At 35.5% G+C, this 15,107-nt stretch overlaps 2 protein-coding genes across 3 annotated transcripts; one reads left to right on the forward strand and one right to left on the reverse strand.

The window, feature by feature from the left end:
• Window positions 6,144-10,032, forward strand: LOC105164852 (3-ketoacyl-CoA synthase 10). The gene is made up of 3 exons (XM_011083654.2): window positions 6,144-6,792; window positions 7,543-8,168; window positions 9,151-10,032. Exons 1-3 carry the CDS (start codon window positions 6,379-6,381, stop codon window positions 9,710-9,712), a joined length of 1,602 nt encoding a protein of 533 aa, XP_011081956.1. The 5' UTR covers window positions 6,144-6,378; the 3' UTR covers window positions 9,713-10,032.
• Window positions 10,669-14,978, reverse strand: LOC105164851. 2 transcript variants are annotated; one of them, XM_020694550.1, is made up of 3 exons: window positions 14,869-14,974; window positions 11,823-13,459; window positions 10,669-10,959 (listed from the first exon to the last, which is right to left on the reverse strand). In XM_020694550.1, exons 2-3 carry the CDS (start codon window positions 12,995-12,997, stop codon window positions 10,911-10,913), a joined length of 1,224 nt encoding a protein of 407 aa, XP_020550209.1. In that variant the 5' UTR covers window positions 12,998-13,459; window positions 14,869-14,974; the 3' UTR covers window positions 10,669-10,910. The 2 variants fall into 2 exon arrangements, with proteins under 2 accessions (XP_020550209.1, XP_020550208.1); XM_020694549.1 differs by having other exon boundaries at window positions 11,823-14,978.

A 15,107-nucleotide genomic window follows, 5' to 3' on the forward strand; every position in this document is an offset into this window, starting at 1 on the left:
CAATGATTATTATAATAATTTAAAATCAACTATATTAATAAAAAAATATCAAGCGATAATTTTAAAGTTGTCCACTAATAAAATATATTAAGTGACAGCCAATTTGCGCTTATCATTATATAGTTATTAGTAAAAAGAATCGTATATAAAGTTATCTGTGTTAGATCGTCATTATATATATATATATATCTAATTGTCTTTAGTGACAATTTTATGCCTTATAAAAAAGTTCATTATTGAGATAATTAAAATAAAAATTTTTGTCACTATATTATAATTAATGATAATATTAAAATTGTAACCCGACTTTTCTTTTTGTCATCAAATTTGTCTTTCTTTTTTGTGGTGATTTTGACGAATTTAATATTTTATTCAACAAATTGTCGTGACGGTTGTGTCACTGCAGGGCGGTATATTTGGGGGTGGCCGGAAAAAATGGCAGGTGAGATGCCGAATCCCTCGTGCTGGTGCGCTTGTAGGCGCCCTGATTAAGATTTTGAAGAGATGTTGGGTGGGTACGTAGGGCTATGGAACTGAGATTTTGTCAAAATTGGTTGGTTTTAAATAATGTTTTATGTAACAAAATGATTTCATAAACAGAGTGAAACATGGATTTAGTAGGGTCTTGACAGGTTTATGTGGTCCCTCATTATGACTATTAATTAGAGTCAAAAGTGTATGTATTAATTAGGCAAAATCACACCCTAATAATGTCTCAACATTATAATTCTTTGTAATGACTGAATTGTGAATTATGTACGTAATTTCTTACGACCTCTCCGTACTTGTAGAATAATACCCTTCATTAACGCAATTTAAATTCAAGATTTTTAAATTTTTTGTTTAATTTTAGCACCATAATGAGTGTATTATAATAATAGATTCGACTACTTTTGAAAGAAAAATTTAATTTAAAAAAAAAATAAAACCTTAGTTTAAAATATTTGGAGAGAAGACAAGGCAAAGACTAGAGATGACATAGGATATGATGAGGAGTGGATTGTTTTCCTATTTGAATTGTTGTCGGCTAGGCCTGGGAATGTCAATTACTCACTACTGTTGGTGTCGATTTTGATGTTTGTTCAGCTGAGGAGTTTGTAATATGTTTCCCGTGTTTGGAATTTAATGATTGTTCTATTTATGTTTGGAATTCCCAAAAATTCCAAGATTTTACCATGTTTCCCGTGTTCCGTTTTCACATACTATTTTTTATTCCCTTTTTCTAGATGAAATTGGAGAAGTTTAAGAATGTTCCTGTTTCATTTGGGAACTTTAATTTGGAGGATTACGTCAGGGGCTTAGTTGCCAGTCGGGTCCTTTATAATTTATTTACTGTCATTAAAAGTTAAATTTAATAATGTGAAAATCAACATACGACTACAATGTTGTTCTCAATTTCCCACTTTCTCTCTTGTCAACTTTCATATTTCTTTACTAATGAAGCCTATCTCATTGACGATGTTGAAATCCATGACTATAAGACCATGTGGACGACTCCCACCACCATATGAGATATTATTCTACTTTAATAGTAGGTCTCGTTTTACTCTGATAGTAGTTATTGATTAGATATAACTATATGATATTAATGATTAGTATATTAAGTTGTTAAATATAAATATTTGATATTGATGATTGTAGTCGATTTGCCCCAAAAGAAAAATAATTCATCACTTCCACATCCCCTTTTCTTCTCTTATTTTTTCAATATTTTATTAACCTAATTGATACATATTTTAGAAATTAATTATTTTTTTAAAAAATATATTAATTATACTTTACACATTTAAGCATGCCATATATACTCGTTTAAATACAGGTTTAGTTTATAGAGATTTATGGCAGTTGGGCTGCTTTTAAAAGTCCCGGTTTGGAATTATTACATAAATACTAACTACTATTTATGGGCTTTACAATCAAACGGAAGGCCCACTTCAAATAGTAAACTCAATTTCAGCCCAAAATCGAATTCATTTGGGCTAAATTAGCAATCTGGGGTGGCCCACTTATATCTATACCGTATTATTAAAGGATAGCACCCATTTGGTTTCTCTCTTTTTTGGTCTATTTTTTTTATTTTTTTTATTTAATTTATTTTTTATTCATTTTATAATTTTCCACTTTTTTCATTATCTTTTGATATTTACTTATTTCTTTTTATTTTCATGCACCTTTTTTTTTGACACTATTTTATTATAAATTTAATATTAACTCATCATTTATTATATACTTTATTAAACAATATATATTTTAAAAAAATATATTTTTTTATTAGTACTGTAAAATTTGCAAATACATAGTGTGCCACACAAATACTAATATATATAATTAAATGTGGAAGTTGAGTGAGGGGCCATTGACATGGGAGTAGAGAACAGTACAGGGAGACATGTTTCTGTATGTGGGACTGAAATTAAATTTGTGCAATTACTTTATTTTTGTAATTACTATTACTATTAGTTGGCTGGCATGGAGATGCAGCAAAGACGACTCAGCCCTCAAACATGCAGATTGCACCGCAGGTGCTTCTTTCTCACTCACTCATTTTCATGCCACCTCTATGTACTAGGTGGTGTATGCCTCCGATGTGAGACCTCATATATCTACATTTGTTATACATATATACGTACACTTGTTTCCATTATTATTAATTGCACCAAATGTTACGTGGGATTTGACTTATGTTTCATTTTAAAATTAGATACGTATTTTATTCATACAAGATTGATTTGCGTGCTCCAATGCATTGACATATGGGAGAAGTACGTATTTTTCTTTTCAATGTATCCAATTCGGTATAGTGCGCTCGTGATTGATAAATTAATTACAGATAGGTATAGTGACGGGGTGGGGATATTTCGGCTGTATTAATTAAATATAGATCATATGTCGCCATGCATACAGTTATTTTAGCAATTGCTCATGACCATATTTGTATATTTATATTTTTTTTCAAAAGAAAATTTAATTATTCTTTTTAAAGTATACCCCGAAACTCATGTATTACATAATTTTTCCTTTTTTAATGATGAGTTCTTGATAATGAATCTTATAATGTGAACGTTAAAAATCGATGTATGTTATATATATATATATATATGATAATTTTATTTTTCAAATTAATATGAAAGAGATGGAAAATTAGCAAGTGAGATGTATAATTTTTGCAGGGCATGAAGATATAGTGGGTTGAACGGCCAAGATAAATAGTTATATATAAATATATAGTCGTTGAGCGACTTGTACACAGTGGTTTAATTATTTAATTAGGTACGTAAGACGTTGACGATGGATGGGTGGGGATGAAGACAAATTAAGAGAATTATAAATGATGAACATAAAGTCAAGTAGGTCAACATCCTCCTTTCTTTATTGTGCTTCGTCATCCCTCTCACACTGCTCACGCAACTTGGATTTACCAGAATATTTATCCTATCTTCTCTGCCTAAATAAAAAAGAAAAAAATAATAAAAGAGGACAATAGTTCTTAATTACTTAATTTAAATGGTGAGAATAATAATTAATTTTAGAATATTAGCCATAATGGATCTCAAAGTTCTCATAGTAATATTTATTTTGCAAAAATTGTGATTAATGTTAAGAATTAGTGATAAGTGAAAAAGTTGTGTATTAAATTGTCACTAGAAATAATTAATAATATTTGATGATGATAATTTAGTGACAATAATTGTTTATTATTGTTATATTTATGTTGTTACTGTGGATGTACATATTATTAATTATCTATAGTGTGCGTACTAAGGTCCAGCAATACCAAAATAGTCGCCGGGCTTCCATGAAAATTGCAAGATTATTGGGGAATAAACTTGCAAAATAGATGTTACTACTCTGATGTTTAAGTTAGTAACGTGTGTACTCAAGAAATAAAAGAAAAACTTGAATTAAAGCCATGAGAATAATCGTCAAAAATTATGTAATTCATGTGAGGTGAAAAATATGCTGAAAATTTCTAAAATTTGAGAGATAATGAGAGTACAAGTGTGATAGCTTGTGTTACCAAAATAAATACACAATGTCTTAATTTATAGCATCCATAGAAAAAGATTCGGAAAGTAGTTGGGGTGGATTCGATACCGTTGGATAGCTGCAAATGTTAGTTAAATAACATAAAGATCCAGTTACTTGCTGATTCAGTTAAGAGATTCAGTTACTTGCTGATTAAAAAATTAATTCCAGTTGAGTCTCTTCAGGTTAATTGGAGATCTTTTAATATGGTGTGTCCTTAAGTTGTTGTGTTGTTCATGTTGTATTCTGACTCAACGTGTTGAATTTTGCTTCTTTATTGGGCTACCAAGTTAGTAAAAATAAGATTAGTTACGGGTTTTGTTATCTTACTTATGAGCCTATAGAGTTCGACCTGCTGGGTTGCCTTGGTGGGAGCCTGCGCCCTTATCCTTGGGCTTGAAAGAAAAATGTTTGAGGAGGTAACATATAGTGACAACTTCTTGTCATTAATAATTATATAGTTACAAAATCAAAAATTATTTCACTTAATATATTTTTAGTAATAATTTAAAATTATTAGTTGATATCTTGTTGAAGTGTGTATAGTAGTTTTTATAAACTATTTATTTGCATTGTAATCGGTGTGAAATGTTAGGTTTTATGGCGATTAGAGTAATTAATTTGGCACTAAAGTTGCCTATTCAGCAGTCTCAGTCCATCAGACGGAGCTGCAGCTATGGTTGGTTGTAGAGTGGGCGGAAGAAGAGGTGGGTCTTCGGAATGGGCCCATAGGCCTTGCACTGGGGGTACATAGCAAGACCATCCCAGAGGACAACGCCACTTTACCAAATGCACTTTGACAGCCATTTGGGCATCCCACCACCACAACCGGCAACCGCCCCAACCTCCATCTGACAACGTCTTGATTGCCGACGATCCTGCCCTTACCGAGGACGCTGTTGACGCCCATTATTTTGGAGCAGATATTGGTTCATACCCAATTGATGAGGATTAAGAGGATGTCGCATTAGATTAGGATTTTTTGTTTCTTTGTATTCCTCAATTTTAAAACAAAAATGAACCTTATTTTGCTTTATTTCTAATTATCAGCACATTTTTTTAGTTTATATTCTTTCTTTATTTTAATTGCATTCCTTTTCAATATCTAAATGAAATTTATCATACAATTTAGTTAAAAAATACTTACATTTATCATTTGAAAAAAATACAAAAATTAGAGATGAATTTTTGACAAAAACCATAGTAAATTAAAACTCATTGGGAGTAGGTGCGTCGTAGAGAGTTTTGCAATCCAATCCTCCAGTTCAGATAAACCGCCACAAAGTCTATCCTAAAATTGAGACAACCCTGTAGCAAAATATCATTTACAATACTGTGGGATCGTCATTAGACTGTTGCAACGTTAATTTACTAAATGTTTTGTACACGAGTCGTCTATCTTCCTAACAAAGTCCGTCCCATCACAACTGTCCGTTCATAAACAGTAATGTCACCCTCGCCAAATTGAAGGACATTGCGACGGTTTTCCATTGCAAAATCAGTCTGAAATAAGCTATATAAAGTAGTTGTATTCCAACCCCAACCGAGCTGTAAATTCATTGCAAATTGACAAAAAAAATAGTACTTCCAAATGACGATGCTTGCGACGTTAATAATCGTTGCGAATCTTTCGACGGATGTTTTTTTCCCCATTACCAAATATTTTTCGTATCTCACAAGTAACCTCTCATCATAAATTTTTGTATGAAAAATTGATGGTCGGAAATTTCCAGAGGTTTGGTCGCAAAATTAATGATGGTCACAAATATCCGGATTTTTCTTTATAATATTATATAATTGTATGTATTTTGTAAATTGATCATGTGACTAAAATTTGAAAGGTGCAGAATACATATCATGTTTTTGGTTTCTAAAACTGGAAAAATCAGACCCGCCAGTTCATATAATTCATGTGAGGTTTTCTACTCTATTAATTTGATCTTAAATTGGCTAAACAATGCATTAACATTAATTTATACATTAAAATGAAGCAATCCCAAAACTGCAATATTATTAAAACAATTTAAAATGTTGAAATCCATAGTATTTCTGTTAGCTGGTAACACCTAACAGCATTAAAAGAAAAAAAAATGAAACCAACTTTTAAAAAAATTGGCAGAAGAGAAAGAGATGTGAATGAAAGATGAGTGCTCGAAATTTCGAACCACTTCTCATAAATGCAGGAATTTATGGCTGTTTTGAAAGCTAACCAACTGCACAAACCCACTTCGGTGACCACATTTACTCCTCGCCATCGCCAACCCACCACCATAAATACGTCCTCCACTCTTCTGTTTCAATCATCATCCATCCAACGAATCAAAGGAAACAGAAAGCCCAAGTTTCGCTGCCATGGCCGTAGAGCAAGACCTCCTGTCGACGGAAATCGTCAACCGGGGGATTGAGTCGTCGGGGCCCGACGCCGGGTCGATGACGTTTTCCGTCAGAGTGAGGCGGAGGCTGCCGGATTTCGTGCAGTCTGTGAACTTGAAGTATGTGAAGTTGGGGTACCATTACTTGATCAATCATGGGATATACCTCGCCACCATTCCGGTGTTGGTGCTGGTTTTCGGGGCGGAGGTGGGGAGCTTGAGCAGGGAGGAGCTGTGGCGGAAGATCTGGGACAGCACCGCCGGATACGATCTCGCTACCGTGGTTGCTTTCTTGGCTCTTTTTGTGTTCACAATTTCTGTCTACTTCATGTCGCGCCCGCGGTCTATCTATCTTCTTGATTTTGCTTGCTACAAACCAAGTGATGATTTTAAGGTACGCTACATGACTACATTTCCAAGATTGTGTTTTTAGTCCTAAAATTTTATGTTTTCAATCTTAGAGGGAGATCGAGCATGCTCCTTTTTTTTTTTTTTTTTGTGCAATGTGGTGGGGAATTGAGGATGTCTTGATTTAAACCCAAGATTCTCTTTTTTAACTTATAAGAGTAATATCAATTCAATTAATTGATTAATGGTATGGAGCATGTTTATATGTGTGTTATTGAAAACTTCAAAAAATGGACTAAGGGATTAATTGGAATAGTTCAGATTCTTTGATTAAAATGGGATCTCAATTTTTATTTTATCATTATACATATTTAATTTTTTTATCACCTTTTTCACATACACATAATTATCTTTACCATTATATAATTGAAAAATATCCTTTTATCTCTTCAATTATTTGTTCTGTCAATTTATTTTAATTATTTTATTACCCTCCATCTCTCTCTTCTGATCTTTCCATTTTCTTTATTCTCTATTTCCACATTCCTAACTTTAAAAAGAAAAAAAAGACATCCACATTCCTTTTTCTTTTTTAATTTTTTTCAATAAATTTTCATGACTTTCTTATATTTTTTGTTTAATTAATTGATATATATTTTTAAAATTCTAAAATTGCTAATCAATACCAATAATTAATTAGTTTTAGAAACAAACAGCAGCTGATTAATTTTCTTTTGCCGGTTATTACCTAAAATAATCCAAGAAAATGCTGACAGTCTTGTTCTCATGCATGCAGGTGACGAGAGATCAGTTCATCGAACTAGCCCGGAAATCCGGCAAGTTCGACGAAGCAAGTCTCGAATTTCAGAGGCGAATCCTCCAATCCTCCGGCATCGGCGACGAAACTTATATCCCGAAATCCATCGGCTCGCCGGAAAACACAGCCACCATGAAAGAAGGCCGCGCCGAAGCCGCCACTGTGGTCTTCGGCGCCTTAGACGAGCTTTTCGAGAAATGTAACGTCCGGCCGAAAGACGTCGGAATCCTGGTCGTCAACTGCAGCCTCTTCAATCCGACGCCGTCGCTCTCCGCCATGGTGATCAACCACTACAAAATGAGGGGAAACATTTTGAGCTTCAATTTGGGGGGAATGGGGTGCAGCGCGGGGGTAATCGCGGTCGATTTGGCGCGCGACATGCTGCAGGCAAACCCTAACAACTACGCTGTGGTGGTGAGCACGGAGATGGTGGGATACAATTGGTACCCGGGGAAGGACAGGTCGATGCTCATCCCGAATTGTTACTTCCGGATGGGCTGCGCCGCCATGTTGCTGTCCAATCGCCACCGTGACCACCGTCGAGCCAAATACAGGCTCGAGCATATCGTGAGGACTCACAAAGGTGCTGACATTCGGAGCTTTAGGTATGGGTTAATTCTTGGTTTTTGGTCGTGCTTATGGTTCCATAATTTTTGCACATCCTGCTTAGCTAATAATGCCGTCACAGTTACAGCCGTACACGACTGTGTTTTATGGACCGGATAAGGAGTCAACCTATTTAGTAGAACGATTCGAGTTGAGTTTTAAAATCTTGAAGGGGTCCATCAAAATTAAGAATTTATGCTATATCTACTATCTAGTGGGCTGATTTTAGTACTATGGGTTTAATGTTTTGGGACCATAAATCATAATCTTAGTAAAAGTGTGGCTACCCACAAAATAATAATGCCTATGAACTTCATACTTCGTGTGGTAGAATTAAGGGAGTTGACATCTAATTATATTCTTCATCGAATATAGTTTTAGGTAAATAAGGTTGGCCAGGTTGTCTGAAGCCCAACTAGAAACCAAATGCTGCGGATTATTTCGTTCTGGGGTAGCCCAATTTTTGTTTAAATTCTTTGTACAAAATGCTAGATGTTTTCCAAGAGACTAGAGAATTTCATACAAGGATATTGTCTTCTTTTTGGTAGTTTTGTAAGGATAATATCATTGTATTGCTACTTACATAAGTTAGTTTGCAAATCAAGCATATACATAATTTTATGGGGCCAATCAATATGGGCCGAATCCAGTTAGATGTTCAATCTATCTACATTTATCGTGTGATGGGTGTATAATTTAAAAAAATTGACCAATTATATGGTAAGTATATTATGCTTTGTTCTGTGATTAATTTGATTTGACCAAATCTAATTTTGGTAAGAATTTTTCCTATTTTTGATAGTGGTTTTGAACCTAACGAGTGATTTAGAATAAGGAAGACATGGGTTCAATAAAAATTGTTAAGGTCGAGCTACCCCCCCCCCCCTCACCCTCTTATTTAAGTTTGCTCATACACTATATATCTGTGAATTCTCAGCCTTAGACAGCATGAGTTGATTAATGTTACCTTGGACATTACAGGAGCATCTATCAAGAAGAAGACAGCGAGAAGTTCAAGGGAATTAAAATCAGCAAGGACTTGGTTGAAATAGGGGGTGATGCGATCAAGACCAACATCACAACATTAGGCCCCCTGGTCCTGCCCTTCTCAGAGCAGCTCCTTTTCTTCTCAACACTGGTCTGGAAAATCCTGTTCGGCAATGGTGCCAAATCACAGTCCACAAAGCCTTACATCCCTGATTACAAGCTAGCATTTGAGCATTTTTGTGTCCATGCTGCAAGTAAAACGGTTCTTGATGAGCTGCAGAGGAACTTGAAACTGAGTGACAAGAACCTGGAGGCATCACGTGCTGCACTGCACAGGTTTGGCAACACATCGAGCAGCAGCATTTGGTACGAGCTGGCCTATCTGGAAGCTAAGGAGCGGGTGAAGAGGGGTGATCGCGTCTGGCAACTGGCCTTTGGGTCGGGTTTCAAGTGCAATAGTGTGGTGTGGAAGTCGCTGCGCAAGATCAGGAGACCTTCCAGGAACCCATGGCTTGATTGCATTGACAGGTACCCTCACGGCGATTTTCAGGCGTGATCCTGGAATGGTGTGACCTGACTAAGAGTCAAAGTCTTGGAGATTGGTTTGATGGTTTGTATTGTCCAGTTTGAGTATTCTGAAAGACTACAGGATAGAATGACTTATAAGAAGTTTATTATATTGTTCGAACCTTAGTTCAAGATCATTAGAACCTATCGTTTCAAATTCTCCAAAAGGGGCACGGGTCGTTATTCGTTTTTCTTTTCCTACGTTGGTGTAAAAACTCTAAAGAAATGAGGGCATTGTGGACAATGATGACTAGTAATTTTAAGAGTTTCTCTCCTATTGTTAAATATACACTTGGATGAGTTTTGAAATTCAGAATTCTGCAAAAAAGCGCTTAACCTACTCAATGTTGTAGCATAAATCAAAAAGTTGCATTTCGGGGATGAGGATGAGATTGATTATACAGCAAATCTCATAAGAATGTGAATGAGATTGTGCTGTTAATGTCCACCAGAAAGCTTGATGATCTCTCACTGGTTACGGATGGTGTTGTTCATCATATTCAGAGATGAAAAAGAATAGTTTATCCCGCTGAAACAGGGCAGAGCCATTGAGAAACTCCTGATCATTTGCTCAAGTTTCATGGTTCATATGGGAGAAATATGCAGGCAATGGCATTAAAAGGATGATCTGTGACTCTGTGTTTCAGTAATTGCTAGTAAATGCCGGTGGTTACAGCATATAAAAGACTGAAGATTACGATCAAACGATGCAATGTTTATCTAAATAGGGGTAATTATGAACAGAAGATAACTGTTTCAGACCTGCGGCCGCAATAAACAAATTTAGATGTCCGACGTACGAGAAGAGATGATGGGAAGGGAAGATGTCGACGTAAGTCTCCAAAAAATATTAAATCAATTATGACAGTAGGATCTGTCTTAATTTTGCAAGTATGAATGAGGAACAAGGTACGAGAAATGCAATACAAAGATTTACACTTCAACTTTTGCAATCAATAAAAGCTGGGGAGTGAGGAATAAAATAATTTCCCCCTATTTGACATTTTATTTGGTTGCCTGTTCGTTACACATGCAAGCAAGTCTTATTTTGAAAATTTAAAGGGAAAAAAAGAAGTAAAAAAGAAAAATTACAATTAAAAAATCCAGGTGCCCATAGGGATGGGCAGGAGAAGGGGAAGGCCACCAACGATTTGATTATTATGAGAAAAAAGAACAATCAATCTTTCTCAGGCTAACCAGTCCCCATCCATTACTTCAATTTCTTCAATGTCCATGCTGCAATTTTTCCACAACAGATTTGAAAAGAAACAAATCAGACAGTGATGAATGGGATATGTAATAGAAAAAATTCACCCGAAACACAAGCACACATCAAGGTTATTTCTAATTCACAGGTGTAATATATGTCAGTTGGAGCATCAGTACTCCGATTGAAAAATATCATCAAAAGTTGTGGTTGGGCCAATTGGTATATAAACAATTGGGTTTAATGCAATTTACCCTCTTGCCATAATAAAGATAAGCAAATTACCCCCTATGAAAAATAAATAGCAATTTACCCCCTGTATTTTAAAAAATAAAGCAATTTACTTCCCTGACTAAGGAGGTAAATTGCTTCAATTTTAAAAACATAGGAAGGTAAATTTGCTATTTTATTTTTCATAAGGGGGTTGTTTGCATATTTTCCACAACACGGGTAGGTAGATTGCAATTTACCCATAAACAATTAGACGATACTAACTCTAATAATAATAAATACTTGTGGGATAAAATTATCTTTGTGGAACTTTATTGACTAATAATCCCATAAAATCCAGGGGTCACTTCATCGATTTGCCAAAACAACAGGTCTTGCAAAGAGGGAAGGTGCTCTAAACCTAAGATTGAAACAATTCCATCCATTTAACATGCAACGAAAAAAGGGAGAAATTTTAGAAGAAACATTGAACGAAAAAGCACAAATCTAAAAGAATAAGGGGAAACACACTGATCATCCCATATGTAAGCACACATACAACATTTCACATCAAAGTAACAGAATTCTTTTCTCTCACCAGATGACAAGACAAAAGTAAGGCCCATAATTCTACTTGATACTATTCTTGGCATGTATTTAAATTTGTCAAACTAATTCTTACCATGGCAAAGCAGGATCTTGGAAGTAATCATCAGAGCAAAAATCATTCACATGCTGCAAGCAGCTTTCGTTTGCATTTAGCCACGCTGGGAATTCCATGACTTCATCAAATGGAGAGTTCATAAAATGCTCACCATTCTGATTCTCGGGTTCAACTTCCATTGACTTCAAGACGTTGAACCACCATGCTGAATTTACCAAATTCAGGGTATCATTCCACTCCATCTGGTACTGCTCGCCGATTGACCTGATCTCAGCCATCTCCTTATCATCCATTGCAGTGTGAAAACCCAAATCCCCAAATTCTGCCACCTCAGCGGCCACAGAAGGTGGTGCACCCATGCAAGGAATTTCCTCAGTGGTGGCTGAAAGAGGAGAAGAGGTTGATGGGGATGAGGATGAGTAAATTGACGAAGGGTTGGGGCTGCAGTGGAAAGCGGTTGAGTCCAAGTTGGTAAAATCTTGAAGATTGAGATTCAGGCCAAGTGCTTGACTAGGGAGTGCAAAATCGAGATTTTCTTGGACAAGTGGTGGTGGTGGTGGTGCAATTGGAGAAATGGACCAAGAATAAGGAGGACAAAGACCAGGTGAGTAGGAGAAACTGTCCAGATAATTGGTGGGGAAATTATTCGAAATAGAAGAATTCGAAGCATAAATTCTTGGATTTCTCCTGGACTTCAATTTTGCTTCTTGTTCTAGACAAAGTTGATGAGATGAAGGTTCAAACGGCTGAATTTCAGGCCCTGATTCCATATGTTGCTGCTGTTGTTTCTCACTGGCTTGTTTCATTGCCGCTCTATGAAACTTCAGGGCAGTGACAATTTCTCTCCGGGCTTCAGCCATATTCAGCAGCCTTTCTTGGTAAGGCCTGCTGGTGTGAAGCCTTCTCCTGACTTGCTTTTTGTGCTGTTGAGGGGGCTGTTGGGATTTCTCTGGTTTCTGATCGGAGACTCCATCACAAGAATTTCTGCATAAACTTTGATTGTTCGAAATCCCTTCTCCCTCTAAATTTTCATGCTCTTTGGGATTTGGTGAATCTTTGGTTCTTGAAGAGGTTAATTGTTTAACAAGGCTACGAATGTAAGCACCTGACAAATGGGGTTCTTTCAGTTTTTCAAGCTTCTCAATTTCGAGTGCACCATTTCTAGACTTTGACGATGAAGATTTACCCCTCATCTTTCTTGAGCTAAAATTGTTCAGTTTAGCAGTTTGAATTTTCAGTAACTCAGAAGAAAATGGAAGGCTGGAAGGAGGAAAGAGAGCTGGTCTGGAACATCATGTTTTTCGCTTTTGGGGGGCCAAAGTACAGAATTCAGAGATCACAGGTCCGGATGGAGGGGGGCTCATGGGTGTTATAAATAGCTGGCAGCACACTCTAGGGCTTTTTAAAATATTTTGGAATTTTGCCTATTTTGGCAAACAACTAGGTTGTTCCCACTTTTACTATTATATTCTTTTTTCATATTTTAGTATTTTGGCAAAAAGCTAACGAATGGTAGTTAGAAGAGGTTCCAGAGCTGATTCTGCCCTCTTACTGCAGCATATCATCTTCGATTAACTCTTCTTCAGCTTCTTGGCCTCCTTGTACAAATTTTCAATTCTAATTCTCGTGCAAGTAATTTAATCCTTAAAAGAATACTAAACATCAAAAGTTATGATTCAGTACCAAATGCCTATATGACATTACCTTGGTGTGCAGCTATGAATAAGATATATTCAATTATTTCAAGAACTTCGGAGCCAAATAACGCAGTAATTGAATATTAAGTTTTTGTCAGAGTTCATGCCTTTAAATCAGCAATCACGAGCACTTTGGTAATATATAAATTGCATAATTAACAAAAAAAATCATTTTCTACTAGAACCTGAATAGGATGCGCATATCATAGTTGGCTACAAGGTGGAGGAAAAAGATAGCTAGAGAGAAACTGTCGGAAGGTTACCTAAATTCGATCCCCACATGAATCTTCTAAAATTCAATCATACATGAATTTATTTTCTGTGCATATCTTAATACTCTATCCTGTACTAACTTGTAAATTTATTGAAGAATTGGAGGGACTACCTAAGAAGTTTCTCCGATCATAGCGGTTGGCTGTAAAACAAATTTTCTCCCACATCCACATCTTACAGGATCAAACAAACTGACAGAGTCAGTATTCACTAAAGTTGACTTAGCTCCAACACCCAAATTTCGTCTATGTCTATGAAGTTTCACATGTATCACTTACATCACGACACAACATGCAGTTGTTAGAAAGGTTGCATATAAGCTTTTGTAACTTCAACTTTGCTTTCAATTTTCAACTACAAATACAATATAGGCTACACAACTTGGAGAAACCTAGTTTAGTATAACATAATTAGTTTCAGAAATCAGCAAGCCATCAACTCGGAGTCACATGAGAACTTAAGTACATAACATTGTTCATGAGCAATAGCACAATGAAAACGCTCATTAAGGTTCAAAAAATTCTTAATAATTTTCTGATTTTTCTCAACAAATGACCAATTGAAAAAAATCAGTTGAAAAGTGCTGCCATATCGTGGGCAATTGCTTTAGCTATTCTTTTTAAGGTCTATAACTACATGAAAGATAAGAGAATGTGAAATATTTCGAAGTTTATTCAGTAATTTAATGTCTTCCTTTTCTTTTTAGGAAGTAATGCCTTTTTTAATTGCCAACAACTTCAGGCATACTATGACTGAAACAAGAAAGAAATTTCTTCTTGTTTAGATCCATTAAATTTCTTCTTGTTTAGATCCATTAAATTTCTAGTATGTAACATAGGCAATTGGACCAGGCTCTGGAAAAGTCATTTTGGTACAGAAACTGACAGGAGAATTTCAATTACTGTTGTACCCTCCTCCTATAACAAATAAAAGAAAATATTGAGAAAAATATGATCCTAATTTTGTTCTCCAACAATCAATATTTTCCATTTTAAATTGCTCAACTTGATTAGAGTCAGTTGATAAAACAAAGAACTTGGACCTTTTATAAAGTCATAAAAACACAGCGTGAAGAAGACAGAAAAGCTCCATACCTTCCTCTCATTGATTCAGTTTTCGTTTCATATTTCATGCTCCTTTTTCGCCAAACAGCTCTTTTGGCTTATACTGGTTTTAGTGATGTTTTACAATGGCTCTGTGTCAGCACCTGTAGCCAAAAGATTATTGAAATTTTACTATCTCATGGAATTTTATCAGCAGAAACAGTGAATTCAGCTTTTAGTCTAGGAATAAAGAGTAAAAAATTGTTTCAGGGGACAGGGATTAACAATAA

Source organism: Sesamum indicum, linkage group LG6 (genome assembly GCF_000512975.1).
Source record: "Sesamum indicum cultivar Zhongzhi No. 13 linkage group LG6, S_indicum_v1.0, whole genome shotgun sequence".
NCBI lineage: Eukaryota > Viridiplantae > Streptophyta > Magnoliopsida > Lamiales > Pedaliaceae > Sesamum > Sesamum indicum.

What these genes read in the sequence shown, in the direction of transcription:
- LOC105164851 (XM_020694549.1), bottom strand. Translation starts at nt 12,997, where the DNA reads ATGAGGGGTAAATCTTCATCGTCAAAGTCTAGAAATGGTGCACTCGAA. An exon ending in CAAGATCCTGCTTTGCCATG is followed by an intron (nt 10,960 to 11,822) that starts GTAAGAATTAGT and finishes GAAAAATTGCAG; the next exon opens with CATGGACATTGAAGAAATTG.
- LOC105164852 (XM_011083654.2), top strand. Translation starts at nt 6,379, where the DNA reads ATGGCCGTAGAGCAAGACCTCCTGTCGACGGAAATCGTCAACCGGGGG. An exon ending in AACCAAGTGATGATTTTAAG is followed by an intron (nt 6,793 to 7,542) that starts GTACGCTACATG and finishes TCATGCATGCAG; the next exon opens with GTGACGAGAGATCAGTTCAT. An exon ending in GCTGACATTCGGAGCTTTAG is followed by an intron (nt 8,169 to 9,150) that starts GTATGGGTTAAT and finishes TGGACATTACAG; the next exon opens with GAGCATCTATCAAGAAGAAG.